Source organism: Moschus berezovskii, chromosome 15 (assembly GCF_049115385.1).
Source record: "Moschus berezovskii isolate FMDL1 chromosome 15, NW_MosBer_1.0, whole genome shotgun sequence".
NCBI lineage: Eukaryota > Metazoa > Chordata > Mammalia > Artiodactyla > Moschidae > Moschus > Moschus berezovskii.
Genome location: NC_142474.1, coordinates 29,379,705 through 29,395,188, shown reverse-complemented (window position 1 = coordinate 29,395,188; position 15,484 = coordinate 29,379,705). Strand labels below are relative to the sequence as shown.

At 61.0% G+C, this 15,484-nt stretch overlaps 1 protein-coding gene across 1 annotated transcript; it reads left to right on the top strand.

Moving 5' to 3' along the window:
* Positions 1-3,321: 3,321 nt before the first annotated feature.
* On the top strand, positions 3,322-7,770 carry HRH3 (histamine receptor H3). Its single transcript, XM_055425225.2, has 3 exons — positions 3,322-3,577; positions 4,598-4,764; positions 5,765-7,770. Exons 1-3 carry the CDS (start codon positions 3,322-3,324, stop codon positions 6,692-6,694), a joined length of 1,353 nt encoding a protein of 450 aa, XP_055281200.1. The 3' UTR covers positions 6,695-7,770.
* The last annotated feature ends 7,714 nt before the right edge of the window (positions 7,771-15,484 follow it).

Genomic DNA, 15,484 nt, shown 5'->3' with positions numbered 1-15,484 from the left:
GGAAGATCCCCTGGAGAAGGGAACAGCTACCCACTCCAGTATTCTTACCTGGAGAATTCCATGGACTGTATAGTTCATGGGGTCACAAAGAGTCAGACACAACTGAGCGACTTTCATGGAGAAGGAAATGGCAACCCACTCCTGTATTCTTGCACGGAGAATTCCATGGACAGAGGAGCCTGGTGGGCTACAGTCCATGGGATCACAAAGAGTCAGACACGACTGAGTGACTAACACTTTCACTTTCAGTAAAACCTTGTTGGGTGGATGAATGAATGAATCAACCAGTCAGTGGATAGGCTTCTCCTCTGTGAGGGCTTTGCAGGGGGTCCGATTTCTAGGGCTTATGTGGTCAGGACATTGCTTCCTTGTTGGACTGGACATCTTGAATCCCAAATGCTGGCTGTTTTGATAAATGGAGAAACTCAAGCTGCAGGCCATAAACTCCAAGGATGTCCTGGTGAGCTGAGAAGAGGGGCCTATGTCTCCTACCCTCAGCCAGCCTTTCCCAGCGTCCTGGGGGGTTCCTTGCCATTCTGGTGCTTGAATACCCCTTCTTGGGACAGAGACCTCAAGGCAGGAGGTTCTATGGACAGCCACGTGGGGACCTGCCTCATTCATCCCAAATTGCCTTGGCCAAGTTGGGCCCAGCGCAGAGGACTCTAGGTTCCCGTCCACCCAAAGTAAAGGCCCCAAAATTTGGTACATTTGGTGACCTCAGGGCTGGGCCAGGAGTGTGGCCATCAAGAGAACGGCCTCTGTTCTTGTGTGACTTGGGTTGGTGGCTTCCTGGGCTCTGTGCAGGTTGGGCTTATCACCTTGTAGGGTGAATGCGGGGGCTCATGAGGTCATGTGTGTATGTGCCAATAGGGGGCGCTCACTGCACACAGCCACGGGCAACCTCAAACCTCTGGGCCAGCTGCGGCCTTCCTGCTTCTGATGGCCTCCTTTCCAGGTCTCCACACTCTGAGTGACTCCCCCAAGGCACACAGCTGGGTCCCCAGGGCCAGGGTCTGAGCTGAGTCCACCTCCCCCCATCACATCCCTGCTCCAGCTGCTGTGGTGTGAGACCACGAGGGAAAGCTGGAGAACACTGACACCATATGGAACTTGACTGAGACTGTAAAGGGGTTGCCCTCCGCTCAGACACCCCCCAACTCAGCCCTCCACCCAGGACAGCAGCTGAGGCTGGGGAACAGGCTCCCAGCCAGTGAGGAGGGGGCCAGAACCCCTCTCCAAACTCCCATCCAACTCCATCTCTGGAGACCCGGGGAGGGGGTCGGGGTGTGCCCATGAAGCACGGCTGGCCAGAGACGGCCCTGGGACGCCCATGACTGAGCACAGGGACACGAGGCCCTCACCCAGGGAGGGCTTGGACGGTGGGAGCACCTGGCTGCCCACTCTATGAGCACTCTGCCTCGGCTTGTCTACCCACGAGCTGGTGCTTGCTTCTGGTACAGCCTGGTCCACCATGCAAGTCGGGGTGCAGTCAGGGGGAGCTGAGGGAGCCTGTAATAGGAGCAAGACTGCTGGTAGTGGGGAGGTACTGAGAGAGGGCTTGGGTGTGGGGTGGTGAGCTGGAGTCTCAACAGCTCTCCCCCAGCACAAGCTACAAGAAGCCATAGAATCATCACGCATCCTCTGGGGCTGGGGTGAGGGGCTAGGGGTCTACTCCCTGCAGTCAGCCCTGGGGAGGAGAGACAGGGAGCCCAGCACCCCTCACTCCCCAAAGTTTCTAAAGCACCTCAGGGCTAGAGGAGGGATATGTCCTAGCTTGATTAGGAAGCTGATGTAAGTGTGGGGGTGCCCTTGTGTGCCAGCACCTGGGGTCCCTCTGCAGCCCCTCCCCCAGCCTCCCGTCCCTACCCCCATGCGCAGACGCGCCTTTCTGTTCTGAGGCTTCCGCGGATGTGCGCCGCTGGCGACTGAGCGGAGTCGCTGCTTCCCTCTCCCTCGGGCTGTGTTCCCTCGCTGTCTGCTGTCTGATGTGTGTGTGTCTAACTGCCGTTCGTGGGTCCCCAGCCTGACGCTGGGTGGCTGTTTCCCTGGTCTGTGGGTGTCTGTGTGTCTGCCTACGGGCGTGTCTGTCTGTCTCGCTGTGTGTGTCTCGTCCTTGACCCTGTCTATCTGAGCGCTTTTGCCTGGGGGAGGAGGGGGCTCTCCCTCCTGCCGCTCTCCCCCCAGCCCCTCCCGTAGGCGCTAACGCAAAGCGCCGCCTTAGCTGCGCCTGGAGCGCAGTGACCTCGTCTGTCCCCGCAGCAGCGACCTCCCGATCGCGCTGTCCACCGAGGAGACCCCAAGGCTGGGTGCCAGGCCGACGGTCGCTTTCCCCCAGCCTACGGCCCCCTGAGCTCAGGGTGGGCACGCTCCCTTCCCAGCTGGGTTCGCTGGTTCCCCATCTTCCCTTATGTAACTCCACATCTGTCTGCGCCTTGCAGGTCACCCTGGACCCTCCCCTGGGTCCTGTCCAAGGTAGAGTGAGACCCAGAGTCCCACGATATGGGGGGTGGAGCGAACCCCTGACCAGGGCACCGGCTATCAGAGACCCCTCCCATCCTTTTTCGGGAGATTCCTTTCTCGAGTCCTGCTTGCTCGAAGGGTGAAACGAGGAGGGGGTCCCGTGGGGGCAGGTTCCCCTGAGCGCGGATACAGGAGTTTCCCCTCACCCCCACTCCGGACCCCTCAGGCGCCCCAGATCCCGATGAGAGCCAGCCAGGGGTCACTGGGACGGAAGGCACGGAGCAGGTCAAGCGGCCCAGAGACTGGCTCTTGTGTGTGCGGGCGGTTGACCGCAGGCGAGCCCCCAGCTCGGGCGCCCACCGTGCCAGGCTCTTCGCCAGCCGGCGTGCGCACTCAGGCTGGGGCTCCGGCGGCCCGGCGGGCACGCGGCGCTGTCCGTGGTGCTGCCGGCGCCGGGCGGGGCGGGGGCGGGGCGAGGGCGGCAGCCAATGGCGGGGGCGCTGCGCGGGGCGCGGGGGGCCGCGGGCTGGGCTCGGTGCTCACTCAGCTGCGCGCGGGCACTCCGGGCGCACGGACGCTCAGGCAGCGGCTCCGGCTCCAGCTCCGCCCCGGGTCCGCTCGGGCTGCAGCAGTCGTGCCGCTGACCCGGTTCGGCTCAGATTCCGGGCCGGGCCCCCTGGGCGCGGCCCGCCCCGGCCCGCGTCTCGGCGCCCGCGGACCATGCGCCGGGCACCCAACGGGGAACGCGGCCGGGCCGAGAGCCCGCAAAGACCAGGCTCCCGGACCGGGGCCACTCCTGGCCGCCCGGCCGGCGGTCCGCACCCTGCCCCGCGCCCCGGCGCCGCGTGAGCCGGCGGGGCCATGGAGCGCTCACCGCCCGACGGGCCGCTGAACGCGTCGGGAGCGCTGGCGGGCGAGGCGGCGGCGGCGGCGGCGGGCGGGGCACGCGGCTTCTCCGCCGCCTGGACCGCGGTGCTGGCGGCGCTCATGGCGCTGCTCATCGTGGCCACGGTGCTGGGCAACGCGCTGGTCATGCTAGCCTTCGTGGCGGATTCGAGCCTCCGCACGCAAAACAACTTCTTTCTGCTCAACCTCGCCATCTCCGACTTCCTCGTGGGTAAAGCCCCCAGCCCCCGCCCGAGTCAGGGGCGCCCAGCCGGGTCGGGTCAGCGGGGATTGGAAGGTGGACCTAGGGTGCTTTTCCTCGGGGACACACCCCGCTAGGGAGCCAGGCCTGGGTAGGGGGTGTCCAGGACTTTGGGGAGGTGGGCACAGGCGAAGTTCCTTGCTTCCCGGGCCCCGGGACTCGGGCTGGGGAAGGACGTCCCTGGGGAAGGGGTCCGAGCGAGCGGGCGCTCAGCAAGGCGCAAGGCGCTGCGGCCACGGTGCAGCGCGGGCTCCTGCGCCGTAGCCAAACAAAGGCTGCAGCGGACTCAGGACGCGGGGAGGGCGCTGGGGGGAGGCTGGGGGGAGGGGACGTGGAAGGGAGATTTTTAGAGCCGTATTGGGGGAGGAGGCCGCGGGGAAGCGGGGGTTGGGGAGATGCTCTGAAGCGCGCGCTCTCACGTGTCCGTGCGCTGCTGCCGGCTGGGAGGGGGGGCGGGGCGCAAGGAGGGGGCCGGAGCGCCAGACACCTGTTGGGGCTGAGAGGAGCGTCTGCCAGCTGCTCAGAGCGGGGCTTGGCGGTGGGAGCCGCCCGCGTGGCAGCAGTCAAGTGCCCTTTGAGTCCGGAGAAATGTTTTCTCGGCTTCTGAGCTGATGAGGAGGAGCTGCCCAAAGGCCAGGATAGAAGCTGGGGTGCAGCGGGGCAGAGAGGAAGGAAATTCTCCTTCCTTCCTTCAGGCACTGGGAGGACTAGCAAAAGGCCAGCAATGACGCTTCGGGTCTCCTTGTGCCCAGTGGGCCCTACCGCTGGGGCTTTTTCCTGCTTCCAAGTCCAGGAACACAGTGGAGCTGGGGGTGGGGCAAGGGTTGGAGGCCAGGTGAGGGGCTCAGAGCATGCCTAGGAAGGAGGCGGAGTGGGGATTGCTGGTCCCAGAAAGGGGCCCATTATGTGACCCCAGGTCCTGCTTATCTCCCAGCTGTGGGGGGGTCTGGTCCCAGGCCCCTGCCCAGCCATGGCCCTCCTCTCCCACAGGGGCGTTCTGCATCCCACTCTATGTGCCCTACGTGCTGACCGGTCGCTGGCCCTTCGGCCGGGGCCTCTGCAAGCTGTGGTTGGTAGTGGACTACTTGCTCTGCACCTCCTCTGTCTTCAATATCGTGCTCATCAGCTATGACCGCTTCCTGTCGGTCACCCGAGCCGTGAGTCTGGGATGTGGGTGCCCATGTTCGCTCTCAGGGGGCAGGGTGGCCAGAGGCGGCCAGAAGACGCACCAGGCAGGGAGTACGGCCACTTCTGAATGGGCGGTGCTGGGTGGGCTTCGGGTCCGCTCACCTCAGGCACTCTGTAGCAACCTCCCTGCTCAGTAACCATCTGCTGCCAGTAGGACTGGTCCTGGTTTGGGCAGAAGGGGCCATCTGGACCTGAGGGAGGGGGTCACTCCAGCCTCCACCCTGGAGCAGGTCCAGAGTCCCTGAAACTAAAGGACTATCTGGGGCCAAGGGCCCTTGGTGGAACCTCCCCACGGGTGTGTGTGCCTCAGAAAGACAGGCTCCACGAGTTGCCCTGGGTGTAGGTGGCCACACTTAGGGACCCTGGACTGCCCACACTTCCCATGTCAGAGTCACTCAGGCACAGGGTTGGCAGCAGCACTGCAGCAGAGGTCAGTCTGGTGCCATCTCCTCTGACGGCTCTGCCAGGCTCCCTTTGCTGGGGCTGTGTGTGTCCTAGTCTAGGGAGGCAGTGGGTCAGGGTGCAGAGAGCGTGGGTTTGGAGTCAGCTCTGCCCGTGGAGCCCTTCCACCTGTGGTCTTTCCTGCCTGACTTGGACCATCAAGAATGTGGGGACCAGGGTGGAGCAGCTGTGAAGATTAAATGAGATGATATCAAAGATGCCAAGCGCAGAGCAGGGCACAGGGTGGGTCCTCAAAGGGCTGGACAGTGACGTGACTCCTGGGGAGTGCACATCTGGCAGGGGGATGGTTGACAGGCAGCCTGGCACAATATTAGGATTCTGAGGGACGGTTCTGAGCCCATGGGAGAGTCACAGGGCTCAGCCTATTGGGGTTTCATGGAGGATAAGGGAAGGCATCTTTGCTGAGGAGGGCCCTGCACAGAGGCCTGGAGGCTGCCCGGAGCTGTGGGCGGCACTGTGCCCTGGGCTCAGTCCCCTTGCCTCCTGACCCAGAGTGTCCCGCCGCAGGTCTCTTACCGGGCCCAGCAGGGTGACACGCGGCGGGCGGTGCAGAAGATGGTGCTGGTGTGGGTGCTGGCCTTCCTGCTCTATGGACCCGCCATCCTCAGTTGGGAGTACCTGTCTGGTGGCAGCTCCATCCCCGAGGGCCACTGCTACGCCGAGTTCTTCTACAACTGGTACTTCCTCATCACGGCCTCCACCCTCGAGTTCTTCACCCCTTTCCTCAGTGTCACCTTCTTCAACCTCAGCATCTACCTGAACATCCAGAGGCGCACCCGTGTCCGGCTGGATGGAGTGCGCGAGGCAGCCACCACCGAGCTTCCGCCCGAGGCCCAGCCCTCTCCACCGCCCGCCGCACCCAGCTGCTGGGGGTGCTGGCAGAAAGGGTGCGGGGAGGCCGTGCCGCTGCACAGGTATGGGGTAGGGGTCAGCGAGGTGACCCCGGGCCCTGAGGCCGGGGAGGTGGCCCTCGGGGGTGGTAGCGGTGGGGGTGCTGCGGCCTCGCCCACCTCCAGCTCCGGCAGCTCCTCAAGGGGCACCGAGAGGCCTCGCTCACTCAAGCGTGGCTCCAAGCCGTCGGCGTCCTCGGCGTCCCTGGAGAAGCGCATGAAGATGGTATCCCAAAGCATCACCCAGCGCTTCCGGCTCTCACGGGACAAGAAGGTGGCCAAGTCGCTGGCCGTCATCGTGAGCATCTTCGGGCTCTGCTGGGCCCCCTACACGCTCCTGATGATCATTCGGGCCGCCTGCCATGGCCACTGTATCCCCGACTACTGGTACGAGACGTCCTTCTGGCTGCTATGGGCCAACTCGGCCGTCAACCCCGTCCTCTACCCGCTGTGCCACTATAGTTTCCGCCGGGCCTTCACCAAGCTGCTCTGCCCCCAGAAGCTCAAGATCCAGCCCCACAGCTCCCTGGAGCACTGCTGGAAGTGAGCTGGCCTTCCACAACACCCGGGATGCTTGAGGCCACTGCCATCCCCTCGAGGCCCTGGGTTCCTAGGCAGCTGGGCCTTCACGTCCACCTGGCCGCCCTGTAGGCGTGTGCTCTGCCTTGTCTCTGGCCCACCCTAAATGCCACAGCAGCCTCTCAGACCATCTGCTGTCAGTGGAGGCAGCTTGGTGGGTGGCTGCAAGGGCCCCTGCTGCGTGAGCCAGAATGATGCCACCCAAGTCCTGCTGTAGCCCAGGAGGGACAACCCAGGGCTCCCAGCCACTCTGTCCACCCCCATGGACAGTGTGATGGCCGGTCATGTCCTTGCTTCTCACAATTACTACTCAGTGTTCTTCCCAAAGCAAATGCTTGGCGTGCCCTCCAGGCCTCTGGGGCCAACGCTTGGCCCCTGCACACGCACACACCTGTACACACCTGCATACCTGCCCTGTCCCAGACAAGCCCTGGCTGCTGGCTTTGCTGCTGTCCGTCCCCTGCTTGAGGCCGGACCCGGCCCTTCATCCCTCCTCCCTCCAACTTTATCTGCTCCCAAAGTGCCGGGCGCTCCCCAGGAATCTTGCTCGCGGCAGGTCTCTGCGTCTCCATTCTGGGTGTTTCAGGAAGACGGAGAAGAAGAAAACACGTCCATGAACTCGGTGTTCCTTAGATGTTTAATCAAAAGAGACAAAATTGCTGAGGAGCTCGGGGCTGGATTGGCAGGTATGGGCTCCCACGCCCTCCTTCCTTGTGTGCCGCTTCTGGCTGAGCCGAGCCAGCTGCTCTGCCCACCCCGCCCCCAGCTCAGGTACTGGGCCCCGACTGGAGGCTCTGAGGGTGGCCGGACCCCCAGACGCCCGAATGTCCAGAAGGCTGCCCCTCCCACTCCATTTGCTCAACCAGAGTTTCATGGTTGGGAGAGGGAAACAGCTGAGCCCTGAGAGTCCTCTCAGAGCAGTCGGAGGAGCCCAGGGGTCAGGTGCCAAGTGCAGCAGAGGGGCCGCTTTGCCACTTTGCGTGCACTGGCTGGCGCTGCATGCTCTGCTCCCCGCACACCTGCTGTGCTGCCCCTGCAGACCCTGAAGCCCACACAGTAAAGTGTATTTTTTTATTGGTGCTGATTCCTGAGGACTTCATGGGGGTGGCCGAGCATCAGTTGGAACCCACAGGGACACAGGAGCACCCAGGCGGGCATCAGATGCAGGCCTACCCCTCCCCCTGGCCTCAGTGTCTCTTCAGGCGGAGGAGGGGGCACTGTGGCGGGGAGAGAAGACGAGCTGGCAGTCATGCGGGCGTTTAACCCCAGTACGGGACACAGTGCCCCAGCAGCACCCCACCCGCCACTCCCTCTCACTTCAGGCTTGAAAATACACGGCACAGCCCCTACCTGCTGCAGCCTGCCCACCTCAGGACAGGGGTTCTCACTGTTCTCAGTCATGGGGAGCTTTCAGGGGTGTGGCGGCTGGAGCTGAGCTCAAGAGGACGAAGGCCCAAAGTGGGGAGGCATCTATGGTAGAGTGGCTTCCCGGCCATGGCCTGGAGGCAGGGCTGAGTGTGATGGACGGGGACAGGGAGAAGGAGATGATGAGGAGGTTCTGGGTGAGCCTGAGCCCACTGGGCTCCACAGAGGGGCAGACCCTGGCCCAGCTGCCCAGAACCCACTTGGAAAGAGGGCAAGACTGGCTCAACCTAGGGGCGACACAAACATGGGTGGGCCAGATGCCACTGCCTCCAGGAAGCTTTCCCTCCTTTCTGGCTTAGCCACGAGGGCCCTCCCTGCCCTGACCTCACGGACACCCCCTGCTGTGCCGGCACAGCGTCCACAGTCCTGACCACGTCCTCTCTTCCTCTGGCTGAGAGACACTCAGCGGCCTCAGTGCCAGCCTTATGGCTGGGTGCCGTGGCTCCCGAATCCAGCAGTGAGGTCCAGACAGTGCTGACTCGCACTACAGCAGGGGGCCAGCTATTCATAGCTATTCAATGTTTAAAACCCACAACCTTCCTCTTCCAGACATTTTCTCACCAAGCTGGTACCCCTTCCCCTCCATGATCTCTGTCCACCAGAGAGACCCCTCTGGTCCGGGCAGGGCAACAGTCTTCTTAGTGGCCTAAGGGAGAGGCCAAGCCTCAGGTCCGCTCTGGGCCTGGGCACTGTTGGGAGCTGAGCACTGGGAGCGGGGAAGCGAGGCAGGGTCGGCAGAGGCCACCCGCTGCCTGTGGCCTGAGCTTGGGGAAGCCCTCGCAGCTTTGGATCCTGGGGTGAGACTGGCCACTGACCTTCCCTGCGGCCCTACAGACCCGCCTGGCCCCCGGTCTGTGGGCGTCATCTCGCAGCCCAGAGCTGTCTGGAGAAGGACAAAGAACCCATTCTTTGCAGCAGTGGGCGCCTCTGTGCTGCCCGCACAGCCAGAGCCCGCGCTGCCCCTCAGCCCGGCCCTGCTAAATGGCTACAAATTGGAGGATAAAAGTGCAGGCTTTCAAGCAATTTTGCCTTCAATCTCTGGCAACTGCCGCTCCCCGAGCTCCCTTGCAGGGGTGGAGGAGGAGAAAAGAAAGACACAGAGTCTATTGGGTCGTGTCCTGCCACAAACAAACCCGCCAAGGGGGCCTTTCTCCTTGGATCCACTGCTGGGAGCAGAGACAAAGCTGAGCCCAGAGGCAGGAGCTGCCACCCCCACAGGCGCCACCCACATCGGCAGCTGCTCTTTGCTGAGCACCTACTGTGTGCTGGGCTCTGAGCCGGCCATGGGCGGGTGGGAGGCAGGTAGACAAACAACTGGCCCATAAGCAGGGCCGTTCCCATGTGGGTGGAAGACGGGGTGGGGGGACCGAGAGAAGGGGCCGCCTGGCTCGTCAGCCATGTGGACAGGGAGCCTGACTGCAGAGCTGTTGTTCCATTCCTTTATTCCACAAACCGCCACTGAGCCTGGTGGTGGGTTTGAGCCCATGGGCTGAAAGAAGGGCATGTGAGTGAAAGGGACCCACATGGGCAGCAGTGATGTCCCAGGGCCTGGAGGCCGAGATGAGGAGGGAGGCCTTGCTTCTGAGGACAACGAGGCCTCCAGAGAGTGAGCCTGAGGCCCTAGGATGCAGCGCAGTCAGGGTGGCCCACCTGTGTCAGCCCAGCCCTAATAGTGGGTACCTGGGGGATTTGTGAGGACAAGTGCAGAAACTGGCAGAGGCACACAGATGAAGAACTGGGCAAAGGCCTGAGGCAGGGTTCTGCCCTGGGCACTCATGGGTGACCTGGCTCCCCTCAGGGCCAGCCTTTGGCCCTCAGGGAAGCAGGGCTCAGGGCCACAAGGTCTCAGGGACCCCCTCCCCGGGCTGGCACTGGGTCTGTCTGTCTGGCCACCCCTCCCACAGCGGTGCTGGCTCTGGGAGAGACCCCTGGGAACTGGCTCTGCGCAGCTGCTGGGTGTGGGTCCTTCCCACCCGGGGGTGAAGTTCCCAGGAGTCTGGCAGGCAGCTCCCATCCTTCTACAAAAGGCCAAGTTACTCAGCAGTCCTTTGGGGCATCAGGGTCATGACGAGGGAAGTCTGGGATCAGCTGGCAGGGCTTCTGGAGGTCTGAGCCATGGGGAGATCCACCCTATCTAGCCCCTGCCTCCACCTCCCATCCTGACACTCATGGCTGGGCTCAGGGGGTGCAGGAACCTTTCCACCAACATTTATTGGCGCCTGTGTCCTCAGGGACTCCCCACAGAGAGGGGTGGGCTCAGCTCTACACTCAGTAGACCCTGAGAGCTGGGGCCATGGAGGCTGGGCAACCGGCTCATATCCCACACTCAGCAGCCAGTAGGGTCCAGGACTCCATCCTCCCGCCCCCTGGGTCCCTCTGGGCACCACAGGGGATGTGGTGTGTGAGCGGGTCCCCGCCTCACTGTGTGCTTCTGGGACTCACCTGCATCCCTGGATGAGAGTACAGTGGAGAAACCTGCCCGGTGGTGCGTCTGGGAAGGGCTCCCGTGAGTCTTGGGAACGAACTCAACTGTGCAGATCTTAACCCAAAGCACACAGTGGCACCTGCTGTATGTTCTGTGTGAGGTGCACAGGAGCTGGGAGAAGCTGCCCTTTTGGAGCCAAGAAAGTGGGAGAGAGAAGGGAGAGGTAGGAAGGACCCAACCACCCAGGTCATGTGGAAAATGTGCTTCAGGGGAAACTGAAGCCAGGGCAGGGGGCTGCCCCTCTGGAAGGTTAAAGGGACACCCTGCCCTCTCCCACCTTCTCTTCCTCTCCTGAGCCCTACTCTGGGCACCTGGAAACACACACGCTCCTGAGCAAGCCCAAGGCCTCTCGCTGCCCAAGCCCAATGCCTTCTTCTGGTGGCAGCAGCTTCTACTTTTCCTTTGGGAACCATCCCCCCTTCATTCCAGTGGGTCCAGGGGCTGACACCATCCCTCGGCTCCAGGACAGCTGTGGGTCCCAGGTGTGGCTGGTACGAACCACCGGGGGAAAGTTGGGGCAGTGCACGTCCCCAGTGTGGCCAGACAGCAGCCATCCCGGGACTCTGGTGGTCCTGGGAGGCTGATGCTCCCCTGCAGCTGGGGTTGCTGGCCTGGTGGCCTCCAACACTGTTCTTTAGAGGCCTCTCAATGGAGGGAGCACGCCTGGTGCAGCCAAGGCAGAGGAAAGCCACACTGAGAGCTGGCAGATGGCTTCTACCTGCTGCTCTCTGAGCGCCTGGATCCAGCCTGGCCTGAAGTTAGACCCTTTTGGTTTCTTGAGTCACCAAATGCCCCTCTTTTCCTAAAGCCAGCACAAAGTAACATTTTGTAATATGATGGCCCAGCTTGGCATCCCTCTGTCTTGGGGTGGGGGAGGGGAAGGAAACATTCCTGCTCATGAGACGGCTCTGTCCTTAATAAAAAATGGGGAAGTGATTTAATCGTTCAGTAAATAATGATTAGTTGTTTGTGCTTATTGTGGGCTTCCCAGGTGGCACAGTTGGTAAAGAAGTCACCTGCCAGTGCAGGACACCCAAGAGACAAGAGTTCAATCCCTGGGTCAGGAAGATCCCCTGGAGGAGGGAATGGCAACTCACTCCAGTATTTCTGCCTGGAGAATTCCACGGTCAGAGGAGCCTGGTGGGCTGCAGTCCCTAGGGTCACAAAGAGTCAGACATGACTGAGCACACAACAGTTGATTCACAATGTTGTGTTAGTTTCAGGTGTATGACAAAGTGATTCAAAAACGTCATGATTGTTGGTAGGAAATAATGACTGTTGGTATGTTAAGTGCAACATACCGGCTCTAAGGAAGGAAGGGCAGGATGCCAGGCTTTTGGCCTGTGACCTCCTTCCTGTCCACAGGTCACCAGGCGCTCTGCCTTGGCTTAGATTCCTTCTCTACTAAACAAGGCACTCCACACAGCACCTAGCATCCGGCCCCCAGGGTGGCAGGCTCTGTGTCCAGAGGAGGAGCCTTGCTGTGGAGCTTGTCAGACACAAATCTCAGAGGGGCACAAAAATATCCTTCAAAAGAGAAAGAAGAAAGACAGGAGAGAAGGGAGGGGAAGGGAGGGTTTGGAGCAAGGGGAGGAGGGGGTGGTAGTGCTGGGCTAAAAATGCATCTGTGACATTCGAGAGTCACCGGCTTCCAAATTCAAACACGTCAAACTGGGTGATCTGTAAATGCTCTGCTTTAAATGCTGGACAGTCCTCAAAGAGCTCAGCAAGCCCTGGTTCTGAGCAGAGGTTTAGGATAGGGACTGGCTTACCCTCTGTCCTAGGCCCCAGTTTTCCAGAACCCCAGATTCCCAAGGAGCCAAGGGGGTGGGCATGTGGGTGGACCATTCATTGCTGGCGCCTCCCTGATGCCCTTCAGGGCCCAGGGCTTCCTGTATCAGCTGAGGCTCTGCTCTGCCTGGAAATTGTCTGCCCCTCATCCCAGCTCCTCAAACCTATTAATTCATACTAAAGTGTGATGGGCTGACTACTCCAGAGAGGGGAGATGTGCACTTTAACAGAGAACCATCTTTGAATCGAAAGGAGCCAAATTCTAACCCAGTGTTTCAGACTGCGAGACACCCCGGGTGGGGAAGGGCCGAGGATGGACGGTGTCTGCACACTGTCCTGAGCTCCCGTGGGGCCCTGAGTCAGAAGCCCATGTCACTGAGGATTCCAGGTCATTGAAGAAAGTCAGTATCCCTTGGTCCAAGCTCCTGAATGGAACCCCCATGCTGGGTCAGCAGCTCTGTGGGCTACATGGAGGATTCCTGGGACCGGCACTCGGTGCTCCCCGGAGGCCCCCTAATCAGCTATGGACTGCAGACAGCCCTCTGTGGTCCTGATGAGCCGCCTAGCCCGACCTCATCAGGGGAAGGCAGCCATGTGGGCCAGTGCCACCATCTGAGGGATGGGGTCACTACTGCTGGACCACACGACACCAGGGGGCAGCTGGCTGAAAGTAAGCACTTGGTGCTGCCCTGACATATGCCATTGGGGTGGGCCCTCTGCCCCTCCAGGGATGGGAAGAAGGCAGGACCCTGGTGGGGTGGAGCCTCTCCCCCAGGTGGCCCAGTCCCAAAGCCTTCCCTCCAGGGCCAGTGTCAATAGGGATGTGTTTGCGCAACCTCCCCCTGCTTTACCCCTTCACTTCCGCCATCAGATAAAACACAGGAACTCAGTGCAACCCGGATTTCAGTCACAACAAATAATCTGGTGGCTAAGTATTGCATTCTTTGCTGTGAGTCTGCAATTCAAATCTCACAGAGGTGGGGACCCTCTCTGTGTTTGTGGACAATGCCGGGCAGGGGCTGAGCTCTGAGGATCCATCCAGCTCTTTGGAAGCTACGGGAAGGGCCTGTGACCTGGAACCCTAGGCTTGGCCAGGGACGGTATGCTAGCATCTCGGGGGCATGGCCCTCTAGACTTCAAGGCTTGCTATGTCCTTGGCTGTGGGTCCCAGAAGATCCCACATGGGGAAGGGGCTGTGTACCCAGTGTGGGGCTGAAGTGAGCAAATTTAAGACCCCAGGCCAGACCACGGGTACTCCTACTCTGTTGGACCTTACAGATGCGTCCCAGGCATATAGATGATAAAACCAGGCAATAGGGGTGGGTGACAGGCATATCCCAGTGCCCGCGATATCCCAGTGCCAAGTGTAGTGGGTTCCATGGGCTGGGCAGCCCATCCAGACCACAGCGAGGCAGAAAGCCTGCCCCTCACCCCCACCTCCACTCCAAGACCATAGCAGAAAGTGGAGACATCTCCTGGCTCTGGAAAAATACCAACCCATTGGTGCCTGGCTACTTCTGACAGGGAAAAATTTTTCTTCTCCAGAGAATTAAAGGTTTGCAAGACAGAGAAACCCCTCCAGGTGCCCCTCTTTGGGCACTCACACTCCTATAGGCAGCTCTGGCTCCACCCAAGGCCTGTGTGTCCCCTCTGCTCCGTCTGCCCTGTTGCCCTTTCATGAGAGGAGACACCCTGGCCTTGGTAGGCCTGAGCATTAGAGCCGCCCTGCGATGAGCCGGATGGTGTCAACAGTGCCTAGCACGTGCTCACCTGCACGTGTGTGCATGTAAATGCATGTCTGCACACAAGTGCATGTGCCAAGTTCTGTGTGTGTTTGTACTGTGGTCAAATATATGTAAAACTTACCCTTTTAACCATTTTAAGTGCACAGCTCAGTGGCCTTACGCACATTCACAGTCATGCAACCATTCCCAACACCCACCTCCAGAACTTTCTCGCCTTCCCAGACTCTGAGTCCACCCATCAAACCTTAAGTTCTGTGCGACTCTGTCACGTGATGACGTGACCAGGCACCTCACGTGCTTTCAGAGCCACAGCCACCTCTCCACCCCCAAGCCTGACCACCACTGACCCGTCTGGACAGAACCCTCAGGGGTGGTGCCTGCCTCTCCGTGACCTTTGAACATCCCCCCCCACCCCATCTGTAAACACACTGGTGTATATCCCCACACACGTATGTTTTACCCGAACTACAACGGGACCAGGAAGTCTGTCCTCCTGCCTCTGGTGTCCTGGCCCTGGGATGCAACGCAAACCAGTGAGCTGTCTCAAAGAGCCACGTGGTGGCTGATGAACACACCAGGGACCACATGCCTGAGACAGGCTAGCACGGCCCATGTAGGTGAGACTGGCTTTGATCAGATGGTTGTGGGGCCATCAGCTGGGGGGCACTCATAGGGTGTCTGAAGAAGGGCACTGCCTGGTTTCCCATAGCATCCTTACTGGAGGGTCCCTGGTGTTGCAAGGAGACAGCTGGAATGGTAGGGCAGGGGGCCCCAGGGCCAGGGGTAGTCAGGTCAGGCGAGGGAGAGGGTTGCCAAGCAGGTGGGGGGCAAGGATCTGTGCATACAAGGATGGGGCCGCTTAGGCTGCTGCATGGGGAGATGCGGGGGCATCAGCGTGGTATGAAACAGGGTGCTGACGGGGCTGAAGAGGACCCCAAATTCACATCAGTCAGAAACTCACAATATGACCCAATTTGGAAACAGGGTCTTTGCAGATGAATCGAGAGCAAAGCAGGAGGGAGAAGAGGGCAGGGAGGCGGTGGCCACCCTGGCCCAGAAGGCGCTGAGCCCACTGTCATCCACGGGGGAACCGAAGGCTGAGAAAGTGGAGAGAAGTCCTCAGGGGAAGCTGGTGGCTGAGCCCCGGGGAGATGGAACCAGTGGGGAGGGATGACACCGGACAGAAACCACCTGGAGGAGGGAAAGCCGTGAGAAAAGCCAGGGCCCCACAGCCCACGCCCCGATGGCCCGACGCAGACCCAGGGAGGGTACAGGGAGTAAGCATGAGAAAGCAATGTCCCTGTTCAGGGCC